This window comes from Alexandromys fortis, unplaced genomic scaffold, assembly GCF_014885135.2.
Source record: "Alexandromys fortis isolate MF-2015 unplaced genomic scaffold, M_Fortis_MF-2015_v1.1 scaffold_157, whole genome shotgun sequence".
Lineage (NCBI taxonomy): Eukaryota > Metazoa > Chordata > Mammalia > Rodentia > Cricetidae > Alexandromys > Alexandromys fortis.
In genome coordinates this window covers 2628937-2647630 of record NW_026068041.1, presented here as the reverse complement: position 1 = coordinate 2647630, position 18694 = coordinate 2628937, and the positions used below count along the sequence as shown (strand labels likewise).

Here is an 18694-nt window from a genome sequence, read left to right as displayed (position 1 = left end):
GTGTGTATGTATGTTTTGGTTTTTGTTGTGTGGGTTTTTTTTTTGTTGTTGTTGTTTTTGTTTTTGCAGTGGAGGGGGTGAGCCAGTCACTGCAGGTAGAGAGTTCTCTCCCAGAGATGTCACACCAGGCCTCGCACTGAGAAACTAGCTGGGCAAGTGTGGGAAATCACAGCACAGCTTCAGGGACGATGAACAACTACACTGGTCGATGGCCTTAGCTGTGTCTGGACACCAGAGGCAGCATTCACTTGGGCTGGAGGTGGGGCCAGCACAGAGTGCCCACCACACACTGTGTCTTCCTAGCTCTCCCCCCACTATGTCCCTAAGATCCCCCAGTTATTTGTATGCCCGAGGCCTGTCTTTCCTCTAAAGTTGGAACCCAGGCATGAGGTGCATGGGGCCCTTTTACTGCTCTCTAACTGGGGTCCTGTCTCCTGTCCTCCAGGGCATAGACCCCAGTGTCACCTTCCTAAGAATCAGTCACATACCAAGCATTCAATAAATAGCTGGGAAATGGATTTTACTCCAAACTCCGAGAAAAAAAAACCTCAGCCAGAGACCTCCTAACCTCCCAGCTCAGTTTTTAAAATAGGCCTCCTATAAAGAATGGAAAATGGGGGGGTTGGGGAAGAAACTTTATTAGTTTCTAAATATAATTCCTGACACCCTGTGGAAAAAGTTTCAGAAAGCTTGGCATGTGGAGAGTTGTTTCTGGTCTGATTCCAGAAGACGGTACAAGGGTGTTGTATGGCTGCACCCCAGCTATGCATGCAGAGACACACCCCAACAGTGCACAGGACCCCAGTAAGGTGAAGCCAGTAGAGCACCCCTGATGGCCTTGGGGAGGCATCACTGATACTTAGATTCCTCAGGGCAGCCGAAGTGTATGAGGAGAGTGGGGGCTCCTCAGCCATGCTCAACACTAACCACTGCTTTCCCCAGGAAACTCCAATCTGGGACCTCCCAGTATCTCCCCCAGCTTGTGCCAGGAGACAAGGGGCCAGCCATCTGTAACTGATGTGGACTACAGTGAGCATGTGGGACTCTGGGAAGGCAGGTGCACACTCCACCGTGCCTGAACAGGCACTGCACGGGGCACAACTGGAATTCAGGCAGGTCTGGCGTTCTGAGAAAAGCCCAGTGATGAGGCTGACCCCAGTCGGGAACTGCCCCCTCAGAGTGCACCAGAGGCCTGTGTGCATCACACCCAGCCCTCCTCCCAAGACAACCAGTGAGCCGAGCCTCTAAAGAAAGTTCTAGCTGCAGAAAGTGACAATGTGTGACGTGAAAGCTGCTCAGAAGAATGTACAGAATCCAAGGACACACGATGGCAGAACACGCATTCCCGGTGCAGAACGTGCAGTAAAACGTGCATCTCACCTAGCCAGGACACTGCTGAGTTCCACCAAAATCCACCAAGGGAAGAGGGAGAAAAGGAAGTAAGATGACTTTCCAACTGTCCTTTCTTGGTGAGGGAGGACTGTCCACCCAGAGACATTACTCCCACAACAGAACAAGGATACAGGGACTTGAAGGCAGGTCAACCCAAGTCCTTCTGGCCTCCATTAACTGGAGAACCTTGTCTCAGACTATCTCTTCCAGTCTCAGAGGTGGAGTGCATGCAGCAACCAGCTGCCACGCCAAGGGCTCTGCTAAGTAGACCCTGGGGGTGGGTCCAGTTTTCATAACAACTTGAAGAGTTTGGAGGACAAGAATGGAATGGACCTGCTACCACCCAAGTGCTCCTGAGACCGCTAAGCTGCTGCCTAGGGAAAAAAGCTGGGCCTCTGCTTCATGCCCAAGAGCATCCTCACTTAAAGTTGAGGCCTCCATTATAAGCCTTCCTCCTTTACCACCCTCTGCCAAGGCCCAGCAAGGCACCAGGCACTCACCTGGTCCTTCTTGCTCTTGTGTGAGGATGCCACGTGCGCCAGGTACTGGATGACTTTCTTGGTGTTCTCTGTCTTGCCTGCTCCAGACTCACCCCTGCCAAGAGAGTTGAGGGAGTCCTCGGTAAGATGCGGCTATGTCCTCGGCCTCCACCCCTTACAGCATGTCCTGCTGTCTACCATTCTGCCCTTCTGTGGGTACCCACGAGGAGCCAACAGGAAGAAAGGGGCACAGCAAACCAAATGTGAAGCTCTGCAGTTCTCTCTGTCTGCTTCCCATGGCCCACCAGCAGCCAGACAAAAGTCGATTCATAGCCACTGCCTACCCTGCTCACTTGGCAGCCTTCAGAGCTAAATGTTTGAGACATCGGGGGAGGCAGCTGCTGACCTAGGAGCCAAAGGCACTTATATGTGTTCCCCTGAAATAACCCTAGGAGGCGGTTTCCTTATTAAGATGGACAGTAGCCAGTATCAGCCTACATCAGGTAAGGAAGGCCACCATCCCCAGTCGGAAGGCATGTGCCATGCTGGAAGTTCTGGAAACGCCAGCTGGTGCCTTTTGCTGGAGCTTGTGGTGATCCTCTGCTGTCACCCACCCACCCTCGAGTACCACTCCCTTAAGAAGGGCTGACAAAGGCCTTAGCTGTGACACAAAAGCTGACTGGGACCACTGGGCAAAAGACACATAGCCCTGAGTCCTGTCTTGGGGCAAAAGGAGGGACCTGAACTGGAGCCTATCAACCCCCTTCAACAGGATAAAAGTATTCTTTCCCGAGAATAAGAGTAGGAGTGAGCTCAATCCCCAGCACCACAAATACAACTATCAGAGCAATAAACAACCCACACAAACACTCACCCACACCACACACACACACACACACTCATAAAACACTTACGTGCACAGAATGGACTGGTCTTCTCGGTCTGCAACAAAGAAGAGGACATCAGGTTACCTCAGGAAGAAGAAACCTGCCCCTTCCCACCTCTATGAAATGTTGCCAAGACAAGGAACAAAGACTTAAATGCTGTTCTGAAGGGACATCCCATAGGAAAAGCATCTGTAGTGTCAAAGTCCCAGAAAGCTGCCTGCCCCGAGTCCAGGCTGTACACACACTGCCCACTCTATCCCAAGAATATCAGAAAACAATGCCCATGCCAGGCTCCCAACACTGCCCATATTTAAGCAAGGAATACTGTTTAAGAAGCCAGAAACCAGAGCAGGCAACATGACAAGGCCTAGTTTGCAATGGGACAGTCCCGATATGAGATGCTGCCTCACAGAGACAATGTGAGCCCCATGAACTCCTCCGTGTTGTGGGGCAGCCCATATGTAAAGGACACATGTGAACTCACCTGCATGGTGCTTGGTCCATGCAGGACACACAGTAATGACAAGATCAAGGGACCCAGCAATCATGAACAGCTCTGACAGTGTCTCTGAGGTCCTGCCCTCTACACCAGGGCAGGAGCTTCCAACAGCCACCACTCAGCAGGGAGGGACGTGAATGTTCCTTTTGCATGTGGGGACAACTGCACTCTGAAAGCTAGGGGACAGTGCCCTACACTCTGAAATTCCAGGACAAGCTACCGCCCCAGGTGGGTGCTGAGTGTCCCACTTTAGACCCTATAGAGTCAGAGCGGTTGGACCCAGCACCGTGCTATTTGGTAACATCTGAACTACACTCGACTGTGGCTCTCCACAGCACAAGGTACACTGGCGACTCACTCCTCTTTGTGATTATTTTGATAAACACATACAACAGCTCTGGTACTGACCCTGTGAGTACAGTGATCTCCTGAAGGGCCACTATCATCTCTATGATAGAGCAGCAGTGGCAGAGGGGGGAAGCGGGTGAGCCAATCAAGGGGCACTGGTGGCTACTGGTAAAACCAGCATTACCAGACAGTAGATGCCAGCCATTCATGAAGGGCACTCCTGGCTCTCACTCTGCTAGGGCCCCGTGTGACAAGGTGCTCAGAGAATGACTCATGGCTTTCTGTGTGTGGCCTCAGGTCATGGAATTAGCCATCTAACACCAGACTGACCAGGCAGATGACCTGCCCTCCTGTAGGTGAGCTTTCTAGCTGGCCCAATCTCAACAGCATGTAAGGCTGAGTACACACTGCCAACCCCACTCTGTCAACTGGCTGAGCAGAAGGGAAGGCTGGACTCCAAGACAGGAAGCCAGAAAAAGGAAGCCTTACACCCGACAGGGGCAGCAGCTGTCCATGTCCTCAGCTGCAGCCTTCACCCTACTCTCAAGAAATAACCACCAAGCCAGGCACTTGGAGGTCGAGGCAGAACTGCTGGGCACTGAAGGCCAGGGTGAACTGTATAGTTGAGACAAACCAGAAGATGAGAAAGATGAAATGCCTCAGAGTGGGAGTAGGGGGAGCCCCACGCTTCGCACTCACACAACACTATCTAACCTCCATGAGAACCACTCAGCAAGAAGGCAAGAAAGAAGCAGGCACTCAACCTTCCCACACCTTGCCCTGTGTTTCCAAAAACATTTGTTCTTCAAAGCTGCCAGACAATGACTGAGAAAGAGCAGAGCCTCGACAAGACAGGCAGGGATACAGGAAAAGGCAGGAGGTGGCTGGGGACGGGCTGGAAGAGAGCCATTTTCACTCCTTCCTCCCCAACAGCAGTTGCTTCCTCCATGAGGTTGGAGCAAGCATTTCTGTCATCCCAGGCTCTGCCCTCCCCTAGCAGCTCCCTGTGGTTGGCCCCAGCTGTGGCCGCAGGCGGGCATGTTTAGTCACCCCTCCAGAGCAGACAAGAATGTACCTGCGTGTGCTGGCGAAGCTTGAGCAGAAAGGGCCTGGTGCTACCATAAAAGGAAACATTCCCCATTCCTTCAGAAGGAACTGTTTCCCAGGGCTGTCCAGGCCCAGTCCCTGGATGACTGGAATTCCTTCAACTGTGTGAGGAGGAGTCAGAGACTTCACTACTCAACAGGAAGTAGGGTGGCCAACACACATGCATACACGGACACACATGCACACACATGCATGGAAAGAGACATTTGGGCAGCTGTGTTCAGTCTTATTTACACAGAGAAGCACACTTGCATACACACAGGTGTGCCCTGGTGCATAAGAATGTGTACAGACATATGAGCAGGAACATGAGTGTGTAGAGCAGCACACACTCAGATACTTGTGTGCAAAGAGATCCACTGAGTGTACGAAGCAGTACGCAGACACTTGTGTGTAAACAGATCCACAGCGCATGTATGTACTTACGTACATACACAGACACAGGCCTGCAACATAGAAGGTTCAGCCTACCCGCCACCACCCTTGCCCTTTCCTCTCCACTTTCAGAGGCTCTTTCTGCCACCAACTGTCCAAGGACAGGTTCAAAGGAATCCCAACCTGCTTTGCCAGACTCTGCTGAACTACTGCTTTCAAAGAAGAGCCACCAAGAGGCCACCTCCTCCCTTCAGGTGAGGGCCCCCAACACTTAGAGTGACTCACACAGAGCCTCTTAAATCCTCAAAGTCCTTACAACCCTTTCTGGAAGTTTTCAGTCCATCTCCTGACCTCTTGGGTAGCCAAAGGAAACCCTCCCCAGTCAGGTAAGGCAGGAGGTAGCTGGCGGTGTGATGGCCTGATTTGTCTAGGTTTTTTTTCCTCAGTCATTTGTTTGAGATGTGCCCAGGCTCAGAGCACTCCCTTACAGATAATGGCTCTCAGCCTGAGCCAGGTCACCCTGCTGCCAACCATCCTGTGCTCGCTCTGGAAGGGACTCTCCTTGGTATTAGTGCCAGCAGTCCTGCCTCATTCACACTGTCGGTCTCAGTGGCTAAGGACTCGCAGAGGCCAGCTGAACGGTCAAAGAGTTTATCAGAAATAACCTTTTGTCCGTCTTCTACCTTGGGGCTTGGGAGTTAACAGCCACCAGCATAACCGTATTCAGAAGCACAGGCTCTGAACCACCCAGGACCCCATCTCATCCTGGGCCACACCACAGAGGATGTGGGCTGAGGCAGCACTGAGTTTCAACATGGTTGCTAGAACTCCAGCAGCTGCAGCCGTTCCTCGGTCAGAATCTTAACAAAGCACTGAGCAGGAGACAGTGGCTAGCAGAGGGCAGTCTGGCTACCGCTGCCCATACACCCAGAGCAGTTAGAAAGGAAGCCATTAGCTTCCTCTGGGAATGAATGCTCAAGGCCCACTCAGGATACTATCCTTAACCACCCCCACACTCTATCTCCATCTCCAAGCTCCCAAAGAGCCTTCCAGAACCACAAGAAAAGCTCTCATGAGTGAAACACACAGCAGCCAGGCTCTTCCCGCCCTGAGCTGACTTTAAACCCAGAAGCTGAGTTCACGGAATGAGGGGAATGAGGTCACAAGCTGATGTGGCCACCCTGAATGGACAGGTTTCTAGCTAGCTCAGAAGAACACCTGAGGCCTGGCTGCAGGTGTTCCATCCCAGGCATTTAGATTCCTACACATAAGGGGTGGGGGTGGGGGGAAGAAGCAGTGCTATGGCTCACTTCCTCTGTGAGAGGAGCTATGGCTGATTCTTGTCCATAAAAGGCCGTGAGGCTTCAGACTACTAGCACAGTGGTGACATCAGCCAGACAGGAAGTACAGGAGGAAGGGTGCAGGCTGCTACTAGAACTGACTCATGGCCAGGCTCAGAGAGTCTACCTCCCAGGAGGAGCTGTCATAAGGCCATAGCTGGGTGAGTGCCCTGCCTGAGGAACCCCCACCACCAGGTCTACTGGGTTCTCTGGGGCTGAGAAGTGGATAAGGTCAAGGTAGGCCAATAGTGGATGGCAATAGAGTAGGCAATGTGCCTCCCTGAGTCAGGACCATGACAAGCAGCCCGCTTCCAAATGTGCTCTGGAGAAATTACACAGCCGACCCGAGGGTGGCTTACTGTGTGCAGACTGTGTAGGCAAGGTGACTTCTGCACTGGGTCACCCGAGGCAGACACTGAAACTCCAGAGTCAAGTGTCTGGATACTGTCTGGGTGTCAGGAAGTCAAAGCACAAAGGATTATGCAAAGCATATAAAATGCGGGTTCCAGTTCAAAGTTAGAAGTGGGAAGGCCTTAGTGTAGCCTGAGGAAGCTGAGGATTTGACTCAAGCAGGCCTTTGTCCCACTAAAAACCCTACAGGCTAGGTCTAACCTCTCAATGCACAGAGGCCAGAGCCATGCAGAGAGCGAGCCACACATGATGATAGCAAGCCTTCGAGCAGCTCCGATGTCATCTCCCCAGCCAGTCCAATCACAGCCTGAGTGACAAGCACTTGGGAAGCAGACGGAAAGGTGAGAATAAAGGGTGCAAAAACCGCTTCCTACTTATTACCAGAGGTTGCAGACAGGCTGAACAGAGGTCTGCAGGCAGTCATTTAAGAAGGAAGCCCCTTGCCAGGGGCCCATAAGCACACAACGCGGTCCAGGACACACAGGCAAATTCCTACTAGAGACAAATGGAGTTGGCCCCTTACTTAACCTGTGCTTCTCTCCAAGACCTGGTCCAAGAAGCCTGAGCCCCAGGTGCAAAGGGAGTCAGGCAGCCCTCCCTGTCAGGCCCTGGATGATTGGAACAAAGCTCCAGGACTGACTCTAGACCTTCAACGTGCTAAAAGAGAGACCTTCTCTTGGCCAGATGCACCAGCAAAACTCAGGAGCACAAGTAAGCTGTTTCCACTTCTCTGCTGGCAAGGCTGAGAGCAAATGTTTTTGACTGGCCCCTCACCTGGCACAGGTGGCTCCAACAGGTTTGTCAGGTTAGAAATCCAAAACCACCCGAATGCCCACTGCCCACGGCAAATGCCTTCAGGAAGCACCCAGTCAGCTCTGCCTTGCTCAGTGGCTCCCTGCTGGATCCCGGACAGATGGTAAGGAGTCACGGTGGAGCCACAGTTGATGGCTCTGCAGAGCTGTGCTCTTGGGGAAGGAGAACAAAAGCAAAGTAGGACAGACAGGAGCCAGAGAGAGCTGAAGCGCGAAGGACAGGCACTCCAACGGCCCTGGATAAGCTCAGGGAGAAGAATGAAGCGAATGACAGTGGGGGTGGGGTGCTCTGGAAGACGCCCTGACCTCTAGTAGCCTTGCCAGTCTAGTAAAGGGTATACTGGAGGCTGCCAGGAGGAGCATGCCACAGCCACAGGAGCACAGCTGCACACCCTCTCCCTTCAGCTTGGGCCTCAGCACTACTGTATTCTGGACCAGCTGAAGGTGGACAGATAAGACTGTGTGTGTGTGTGTGTGTGTGTGTGTGTGTGTGTGTACACAGACAAGACTATAAACGGGGTGTGTGTGTGTGTGTGTGTGTGTGTACAGACAAACAAGACTACGAACAGTTGTGTGGGTGTCTGTCTATCTGTCTCCCTGACCCTAAGCTATACTGTCTGAATGCTTAAAACATCGTATGTCCTAGGGAGTCAATACTGAGCCAATACCCCGGGGGTCAAGATTCCAGGGCCCGCATGTGTGCAGGTTGCCCACTTGTTCACCTCTCTTTGGCTTCAGGGAATTATTTTTATTCTCATCTGATAGCTTCACTCCAGAAAGCCAATGGGAAAGCAAAGTGTCTCTCCGCACACCAGAACACAGCACTGTCTAGAACACAGCCCCAGGACTTGGAGAGCAGGACACATGCTCGAAGAGCAACCAGGCATGGTCTGCCCACTGGATTTTACAGGAAGATTGTTTTTAAGGTAGGTTTTGCTTATATGTATGTCTCATGTGCCTGGTGCCCTCTGAGACCAAAGAGGGAAATAAACCCCATAAAACTGGAGTTACTGACATTTGTGAGCCACCATGTGGATGCTGGGGCTCAACCCTGGTCCTGTGGAAGAGCAGTCACTGCTCTTAACCACTGAACCATCTCTCCAGTCCCTACAGGTAGATTTTTTATAGTTACCTTTTTTGAGGGGGTGAGGGTGGATGGACTAACAAAACCATAGGGTCAAGTTTCCAATTACTCTCAAATTTGCTGGCCCAGGTCAAAGCATGAGGGGAAGGGGACCACTGCTAAGCTGGATGGAAACCATAAAGCTGAGTTGTGAAAAAGGATCACTACTGGGCTAGCGATTCAGCTCAGCAGGTTACTTGACTCGCAAGTCATCTACTGGGTTCAATCCCTAGCACAGAAAAGGAAAGAAACCAGCAAAAAGGACCCTCTTTAGAAAGAGGAGCCTAAGTGTGAGGATAAGGAAACTGACGAGATCAAAATATGGTGGCTTGCTCCAGGAACAGACCTGCTGTCCAGGGAGCAGCGCGGAGGGAGCAGCCTCCTAGCTCCAGAACTGTGGGAGAAGTAGGTGGGAAGCTTGTGTGTCTGTTTCTCTATTGGCCCACCAGCAATAGGGGACAGAGGGATGGATGGGCAGATGGACGGACAGATACACACACACACACACACACACACACACACACAACCTGAACAAAGTGACATCCTCCTAGAAGACCCACAGAGTCTTACTGCTACAAGACTGAAGCCCCTCTGGAGATACAACAAAGTCAGTCTGAAACCCTCTGGAGATACAACAAAGTCAGTCTGAAGCCCTCTAGAGATACAACAAAGTCAGTCTGAAGCCCTCTAGAGATACAACAAAGTCAGTCTGAAGCCCTCTGGAGATACAACAAAGTCAGTCTGAAGCCCTCTGGAGATACAGAGAAGTCTGTCTATGCCTGTGGCTTTGGGGATAGCACCTGCCCGTCTGTCAGTAGTGAGCAGGACTAGGCACTGGAAAGATCCCTTGAAGGCTGTGTTCTAGTCTCCTACTGCCCGCTCTCCAGGGACCTACCGCCCAGGTCAGCACTGCCCTACAGCCACTCCTGAAATTCTGAAATTCTTTAACCTGGCCATGTCAGCTGTGTCAAGTTGAAAGGAAGAGAAAAACAAACTTTATCATGGTGAATGGCTGTGCCATAACCAGGCCAATCAGCAAGTGAAGAGGGAGAATCCTACTCTATCTGGGCCAAACTCCACATTCTTCCCAGAGATAGCTCTCAAGCCCTGTTTACAAGGCTTCTCACTATACCTGAGGGGCCAGCAAACGCTTGGCTGTAGCCTACCAAGTGCTAACTGGTTTTCTAACCCCATGCCTACCCCAAAGTTCCAGAGCACACTACCTCTGTGTGGGACCCTCCCTGATATTGAGGAGCTGGGGCATCTGGTACCTCTGGGTGCCAATCAGCAATCCTCTAGGCAGGACCTGTGTCTGCGTGAGTTGATAAGTCTACAGTGTACAACACACAGGAGCCACGAGGCTGGCCCTGGGCAAGGACCAAGTCATGCAGGCACAGGACATGGCCCTCCTCAGGGAAGCCACACTGCCTCCTGAGGCACACGATGAGGTACAAAGCTGGCTCCACACCTCCCAGCAGACAGTTGAGACCTTTATGTGAGAACGCTGGCCAGGATCAGGCCTCCTGGTTGTCACATTCCTGCTTAAGTGGAGCCTGCGCATCTGTGGCTTCCCACTGCTCTAGCTCCAGAGCTGCCACTCAAGACCTAAAATACTCTCCTGGCCTCTGAGGAGCTGAGGATCTTTCATTCAGCAGACCCTGGAACCAGTTGGGCAGATGGAAGAGAGGTGAAGGCAGGTCTCTCTCTCGCCCCCACCTAACTGTCAGGCTGGGAAAATTCCTCGAAGGACTAGTCAGAAAAGAAGAAGGCAACAGTAGCCATAACCTCCGGTTCAGAGGCTCAAGAGACCACAGTTCCCATGGATGACACATCAGCTAATGCATCTGAGCTCATCCCTTCACATGTGAGCCAGGGGGACCATGCTAGGATGGGAAGGGGACACACAAACCTGTCACTGTTGACCCAGCAAGGTCAGTCAACCACCAGGAGAATGTACACATCCACTGGGCACTGGAGCAATGTTCAGTGACCACCACTTGCAGGGCGGCTTCCGCAGAGAAGCCAAGGAGGGATGGAGAGGAGGGTAGCACAGTGCAAGCCAACTCTGCTGCTGGTTTCCGAGAGTGAGCCAGACCTGGCATGGAGCTAGTAAGCATAGCTTCTTTTCTACCTACACTGGGAGATAACTGAGCTCAGGCCAAAGTCTCTCACTAACCAGGTGAACTCACTCTTACCAACAAGGGCCCCAGAGAAGGCTGAAAGCACCCCCCCCCCGGCCCCAGGGATCTGCTGCCTGATTTCCACATGAAGCCCCTGTGCCCACCCGGGGATGCATCTGCACCCAAGCTGGGGGCAGCAACACAGGTTCAAGTTCTCCTAAGGATGAAATGCCTCTTAATAGCCAAAAAGGCCAAAAAAAAAAAAAAAAAAAAAAAAAAAAAAAAAAAAAAAAAAAAAAAAAAAAAAAAAAANAAAAAAAAAAAAAAAAAAAAAAAAAAAAAAAAAAAAAAAAAAAAAAAACACGGAGAGCCAGAGTTAGAGTGGTAAGACGACCATGCAAACACAACCTTAATTAAACCCAAGGCTGGAGATTAAGACAACAAGCAAAACTGTGCAGGCACGTCTGGGCTGCACCACAACCACTTATTATCATAGGCCGGCCAGCTTTCCCATGGTCTCTACTTCCACAGTGCTGTTCCCTGCCACACCACCACACCAGCCTCAGCAGCCACAACTTCCGTGAACTCCAAAACACCTGACACCTGTTGACACTGCGCCGGCACCAGGTATCGGTAGCAACAGCTTGCCCTGGATCTGTCAGCAAACATCTTTTCTATCCATCTGGACCGCCAGGGCCTCCAGGAACAGGATAACCCTTTTGGTATCTTGGCGTTTTCTATCACCTGTTTGTGTGGCCTAAGCTGGAGACCATACGCTCCAGTGCCCTATCCTGTGCTCATGGCAGACAATACTAATCTATCTCAGAATTCTTTTGAGATTGTGTTTCAAACCATAACACTACAGGGTCCAGACAACTGCTGATTAATCAGAACTAACAATCAGAATAAAATAGATCTCTAAAGCTTAGTCTAGGGGTTTTCAACTGGGGACAGTTTCGTCCATCAGGGGACATCTAATGGAAGTGGCTGGAAATATTTTTTGTCGCAAATAGAGAGAATGAAAAGAGGCCAGGATACTACTATGCATCCTACAGTATCCCAAATGTCATATTTGAGAAAGCCTGGCTTAGTCTGGCAAACAGGTAAAGTAGCTTATAAGCTACCATCCAAACCAGGATAAAAATGAAAGGGTACAGACAGTAACCAAGACGATAAGGACAAACCCAGCACAGAAGAATTTGAAGACAAGGACGGGCCCTGGGAGGAATCAAAAAGCTTGTCTCATAAAAGTTCCCAGACAAAGCCACCAACTACCCTATTTGGCAGAATAAACGCTAGTATGTCATAAGCCACAACCAACTCAGGAAGGAAATTTTTGTGTATTCTTGGGGGAGGGGAGGCAGAAGAGGAACCATCTGGCCATACCTTTTAAGACATGAGGAAGGGACAAAGCAAACCTGCCCCCTTCTCCACTTGGTGGGCAGCAAGCTCAAGGCTTCACCCCAAAACAGAGTAACAAGCTCCAAGAGCCTGAAGATCAAGGCTCCACCTACAAAACCTGGCTTAGGGTAAGAAGACAGAGTCCCTTTCAGAAACACTCTCTACTAGTGACCTGTGGTGTCACAGGCGGGCTTGTGTGACTACCGTCCTTCACACCCCCAAGAACAAGACATCTACTGCTAAAGGCTTTGTGGGCCCACTGTGTACAACAGCTCAGAATGGGCTTAGTAGGTCCTCTTAGGGGCTAACGAGTTCCAGCAAGCCCAAAGCAAGAAGCCAAGTGGGGGCCTCTCAGGCTGAGGGTGGAAAAACATTGGTCCTAGCGATTGCACAGACCATTCCTGAAGCAGCACAGGGCTGGTAGGTCCCCACACTGACAATCATTCCCTCTAACTGATCTTGCTGTCATGGTCCAAGCCACCTCCTTCCCTACTGAGGCTGCTCTGCCATGGACAAGATACATTATCTATCTCTTTCACTTAACCATTTCCAGTCTGTGTGACTTTCAGAAATCCTTCCCCAAACTTGCTTCTTATGAATAAATGAAAACCGGTTAACTCTCTTGGAAAAGAGCCCTACAGGTTATCTGCCGAGAGTCTGAGAGTCCAGCTCCAACGACCGGCTGCTGGAGTTACTCTCCATGGCTCTCCCACGGCGGCCCAGCAGGAGCAGCTGAGATCCTGGGGGAGATGAGAACATGCCCTGCTCAGGAAGACCCCAAGTGCACTCCTCGCACTGCGTCACTGCAGAGCCAAGGGAAAGTGACTCATAACCCCCAGAGACAGACTCAGACTCCTCTGGAATCTCACAGAATGTTCTCCCACCAGACTGCTCTCGTTAGCACTTTCAAACAGACATCCTACTTTCAAACCAAAGGGCTGGCTTCCACAAGGAACCCTGATACACGTGAACATAAGCCAAAGGCTAGGCCAACTTGCACTTCCTGCCTAATTAATAACCTGGCCGAGAAATACCCTGTGCACAGTGCCATTTTAAACTACTAAATCGGGGCAAAGCTAGTATGAGGGGCATCACCACCACTGCCCAGATGGACTGTGGTGCTTAAAGAACAAAGGATGTGAAATAAACCACTATCAAAACAAGACGGCCACACTGTTTGGGAGCTGGACCTGAGCAGGATTGCATATGCCAGGGACTTGGCAACATTCTAAGAATACGAGGGCAGCATGGGCCTAGGTCATTCTGAGCAGAGAAAATAAAAGTTTAAAATGCCTGACTCCAGCTAAGCATTGCCAGGCTCTGGTGCAAAGCCTGGGGGAGCAGAGGGCTCCCGAAAGTAGCAGTCACTCACCAAACACTGTGTGCAGGTGGAGCAAGTGTGGGGCCCTGAAGCAGAAAGGCCTGCTGGAGAAATGCATGGAGCTCCCTGAGTGGAGGGAGGGCGGCCCGACGGTTCTGTGTGTGTCCACCCTTAGATCTGCAGTCTTGAAAAGTGGTCAGCTGACAGGCAGAGGCTCTGACAGAATGGAGGTTAAGAGGACAACAGTACAGACAAGGAGCTGCAAAGCCAGACCTAAGGCCAGAGCAGTGAGGGTAGGAAGATCAGAAACAGCGACAGAAAGAACACCTACAGAGTATGCTGAAGTCAGGCATGGGGAAGCGCAAGACAGGGGGATTCTGAGTGCAGGACCATCCTGGGCTACATAGTGAGGCACTGTCTCAGAACCCAAAGAACAAAAACGAAAATAAAAGTGTTGGCTGAGCTGGGGAAAGGGGTGAGGGCAAGAAAGTGCATGGTAAGACTAGGTTCCAGGATCTAGTAGCAGTGAGGTAGGCCTGGCTGGCAGCGATCAGGGACAGCACCAGTGCATAGCCAGGCACCAATGGCAGAAACCACTCCAGGGGCTGAATGGAAGGCCCAGGGCTGAGGATGAGCCACAGAGGAGTGCCCACAAGCAAAAGCAAGAGAACCATGGAGACAGCCAAGCAGATGGGGAGAAGGAGTCTAAGGGAGCAGACCTGAAGGAAGGGTGGGGAGTCTGCCACACACCAGGAAGAGGGGAAGAAGTATGGAGGTAATGGGCGTGTCCAGGAGAAGGGATGAGTGAACAAACATCCTCCCAAAGCACTTTACTGTGGCAGGACAGAGAACACAGGCAAGTGCAGGGGTGCAGCTACCAGCTGAAGCTTCACATGTGTTCTCTAAGGGGACCGCACTCCGGCATGTTACCAGCTGTGTGCAAGGAGCACAAAGGGAAAACGCAGAGAAAATGAGGAACGGATCCGAAAACTGATGAGGGAAACTCTCTGAAGGATGAGTACATGAGAGAACAGTCAGGAAGTGTAGTCTTTAAAGTTTCTAGAACGGTCTATTAACATATATAAACATATTGTTTACATAGCCATGGGCCCTGGCTCTTATATGACGACACACCTCACCAGCCACTAGAGCAACGGAATCCCTAGAAAGGCCTTAGTGCCCCAAGTACTCACCCTGCATCATGCTCCTATAGGCAGTATCTGTGATGGCGTAGATGTGGGGCGGCATCTCGTGCCTCTTCTTGCCCTTGTACATGTCCACGATCTCCTCTGAGTAGATGGGCAGGTTCTTATAAGGGTTGATGACCACACAGAACAGGCCTGAATAGGTCTGAGAAAGCAACAGGAAGCCATGGTTTAGCAAGTCTGAATCTCAACAGCACCCACCCTTTGTGTGGCTGAGTGTCCACTGTGCCCCAGGCCACGATTCAACCTAGGGCAAAAGTGCTCTCTGGTGTCCCTGCTCCTGCTGATGCTGCAGGTGTCGTGGCACTCTCTCACAGGTGGCTTTATATGCTGACAAGTGTGCATCAGACAAAGTCCATAGCAAAACACACACAAGTCCAGTTACAAAACTCAGGTTCCAGTTAGGCATGGTGGCACACACCTTTAATCACAGCACTCAAGAGGCAGAGGCTGGCAGATATTTGAGTTGAGACCAGCCTGGTTCTACAGTTAGTTCCAGGACAGGAAGGGCTACACGGTGAAACACTGTCACCAAAAAAAAATAAAAATAAAAAAAAAAAACAACAACAAACCTCAGATCCTAGGAGAATGAGATGTGTCTGTCATTGTGAGAGATGTACAAAGATAAAGGATTCAGCTGTATCTCAAAAAACTGAGTGCACGTGATTCTCCACTGACAACACGTGCACTCCACCCTGCAAACACTGGGAAAGCTCACCACAGAGCCTCGGGGGCTAAAAGTTAGCTCATGCCCTGCATTCCTCTGCAAATCTTTCAAAAACATAAAGGCCACTTTGATGACCTCGGAAAGCCTTCTCCAGGGACAGAAACTCAGAAGTGGCAATACCCTTAATGCCAGACATTTACAACATGGTATACCCAATGTTTCCAGGTCTGCTTTGACCTTTAAAAGCAAAGCCCTGGAGTCAGATACCTTGAGTTCAAATCCTGACTGGGGTGCGGTGGTGGGGTCCGTACCCTTCTTCCTCCACTTCCCAATATGCAGAAGAGCATGGGTGGAGGTTGGCACCTTACTGCACTGCGAGGAGTGGGAACACACTGTTGCTCAGGAGAGCTGCTTCCCACAGTGAGCTTACACAGCTCTTTCCTCCATGTTTCTGGAGGAAATGCCCACAGTGCCTTGTGACCAACTCTAAATTCCCTGATCCTTCCAAATGCACAGATGGTGTACTCCTAACCAGTACATGAGAACTGTCCTTGCCAAGGGCACCCAGGGATGCTCGGTTTGGGGACATGGCTGTCTTCAGACAGCAACAGCAATCTCAGTGCTATCTTTTTGGGAAAACAATCGCAAGTTGGAAGGAAGGTAGGCTGGGGAGCAAGGCTCGGCATCCCAGGCTCCACACCAAAACTGCCCGTCTGCTAAGAGACAATCAATGGTCACAAGGCATGAACTCGGGCCTCAAGAAAACAGGCTAACACCTCTTTGGTCTGGAGGGCCAATTCTCCAAATATCCTGTTTTCTTCAGCCATGCCCCCCCTCATCTTCCTGTACAATCCTATCCCTGCTCCAGGAGCAGGCCATCTGGGGAGCGGATCGTGGTATGCATCCTGCCCCTTCCACCTGTGCTCTCTCTACTACAGCAAGGCTCAACGCAGGGGTTCACGCAGAAGCCAGGCATGAAGACAGGGCTCTTCCCCAGCACTGACCAAAGGTTCTTCTTGGAACTTCAAACAGAAGCTAGGTTGAGGACAAAGCTCAAAGGACCCCACCACCCAGACACTGGTCAGCTGCTCTCCCAAGGGGGTGTACCCTAACCAAGTGCACTGCTCTGCACTAGGGAGAGCCGCTGACCTGGATTCTAAGGAGACTTCCTTCTTCCCAGAGTTATGGAGTAGGAGGGGGGAGGGGGTGCTTCTGCCACACGTTCTCCTTCCAACTACTCTATTTTCAAGGAACCAGGAAGGTCAAAGCAAAGAAACCCAAATGTGGTGCTGGCTTGGGTGCTGCAAAAGGAAGAAGGGAGCAAGTCATCTTGTGGCATCCTCTGTGTAGTTGTCAGATGGCTTTAGGTGGGGACAAGATTGAAGGCCAGAAAATAGTGAGGTCATCCCAGGATCTCCAAACAATTGAACTTTGTTTTCAGCCTTAGAGGGAAAAAAAAAAAAAAAAAACTATACTCTAGGAAGTCCAGCCTGATAAAAGCCAAGGACACGTGGTCCCACATATAGGGTGTGCCACAAAGCCAGATGTTTGAAACAGCTGGCAGAAACAGAAGGGGACAGAGGGTCATTAGGACCATTCTTTGGGACAGCTGGATGGGCAGATGACACTGCAGAGGCTCTAAAGGGCTCTGAGCTAACCCCCCAAGGACACAAGCCAGCTGAGCCCTGAGAAGGGGGCACCCAGCTCAGGTGGGAGGAAGGACCACATTAAAGGCTCATGGAGGCACAGACACTTGAGCAAGTGGCTCTACTCCCACGCAGCCACACCAGGGAGCTGCTCCATTCACAGGCCACAGAGGCTCTTTGTGCCCCATCGCCCCCTGTCCCAGAGCCTCGCTTCCCTCAAAGCAAAAGACAGAGCAGCTGTGGTGCAGAATTGGCTGTGCCGCCCACAAAGCTGGGCAAATGCAGCATGAAGGTGCCTGGAGTCTCAGTGTGGAACCCTGCTGCACATATATAGGCTGTGAGGGTGGCTGCAGCCCTGCCAGGCAGTCAAAGGCTTTAATTGCCCCCACAGTTCTGCATCTGCTGGGATCCCACTAGCAGTCTTTAGTGATGCTACCCGGGGGATGGTCTGTGGCAGGACAGCAAAGAAACCAAACCAAGAGCTAATGCCTGCCATCATCAGAGTTCAGGGGAAAAGCTTGGCTTCTACACCCACATCCACGTACAGAATGAAGCCCTGCATGTCACTCACAAGGGTGTAGTGACTAAACAGTGAATGTACTTTGACAGCTAATATTACATGCATGGGAAGGAAAGACCACTTGCAGTTAGAGGTAAAAGCAAGTGGCTAGCCTGTTTCTCACAGGCTCACTTAAGTGGAGACACCAGTAAGAGGCTAAGTACAGGACTCTGACTTAAACAGTGGCAGCCAGAGTCCAGACCTGGTGCAAGCCGAGAGCTACCTGCAACTTACAGAAGATGCGAGGCTCTGCAGCACCATGTGACATAGTCAGTAAAGGCAGACCAGCACAGCAGAGTGAATGAGACATCAGAAGCAAATCCTGCTAAGAACACCCTACTCCCAGACAAGGGGAATGTGGCTCCCAATTTATCTGGATGGACAGACAAGACATTTTTCCTTCATTTTTCTGCAGCCTCCAAATTTGAATTTCATGTTTGATGCTTCTGAGGGGCAAGATTTGAATTTGTATTATACATATTCTCACAAAAAATCTCAAGTTCCAGGATCAGAGATAAGATTCAGTGGTTAGCAGAAATGGATGCTCTTTCAGATGACCTTAAGTTTGATTCCCAGCACCCACATGGCAGCTCACAACCATCTATAACTGCAGTTCTCCAACGATTTCCAATGCCCTCTTCTGGCCTCTATGGCATGCAGGCAAAATACCCACACACATAAAATAGGTTTAAAAGAAAAAAAGAAGATTTTACTCTTAGCCCTTGCCAGCACCTCACTGTGTATAAGATTCCATCTAAATCCCAGCCCACCTTCAGGTTTCAACTCTTCCCACCCTTCCATAAGGAAGATGAACTAAAGCAATCCATAAAGAATGCTTCTTCCAACCTGAGAATGTGCTTGCTGGTAGGCCCTGACTAATCAAACTGAGGACCAATGAGTGAGCACCAAACGTCATGAAGAATTAACTTAGTATCAGCAAGGTGGTCTGGCCCACTCGGAACGTCTGTGTAATCCCAAGTGGCCAACTGAGGGCTTTAGCAC

The 18694-nt window shown here is 50.9% G+C and overlaps 1 protein-coding gene across 1 annotated transcript in view; it reads right to left on the bottom strand.

Moving 5' to 3' along the window:
- Myh9 (myosin heavy chain 9) overlaps nt 1–18694 on the bottom strand; it is an 82337-nt gene that overhangs the window by 33764 nt on the left and 29879 nt on the right. The window contains exons 3-5 of the mRNA XM_050165536.1: nt 14809–14965; nt 2786–2813; nt 1893–1986 (exon numbers count right to left, since the gene is read on the bottom strand). Coding sequence (XP_050021493.1) covers nt 1893–1986; nt 2786–2813; nt 14809–14965 — 279 coding nt within the window. The remainder of the gene's footprint in view (nt 1–1892; nt 1987–2785; nt 2814–14808; nt 14966–18694) is intronic.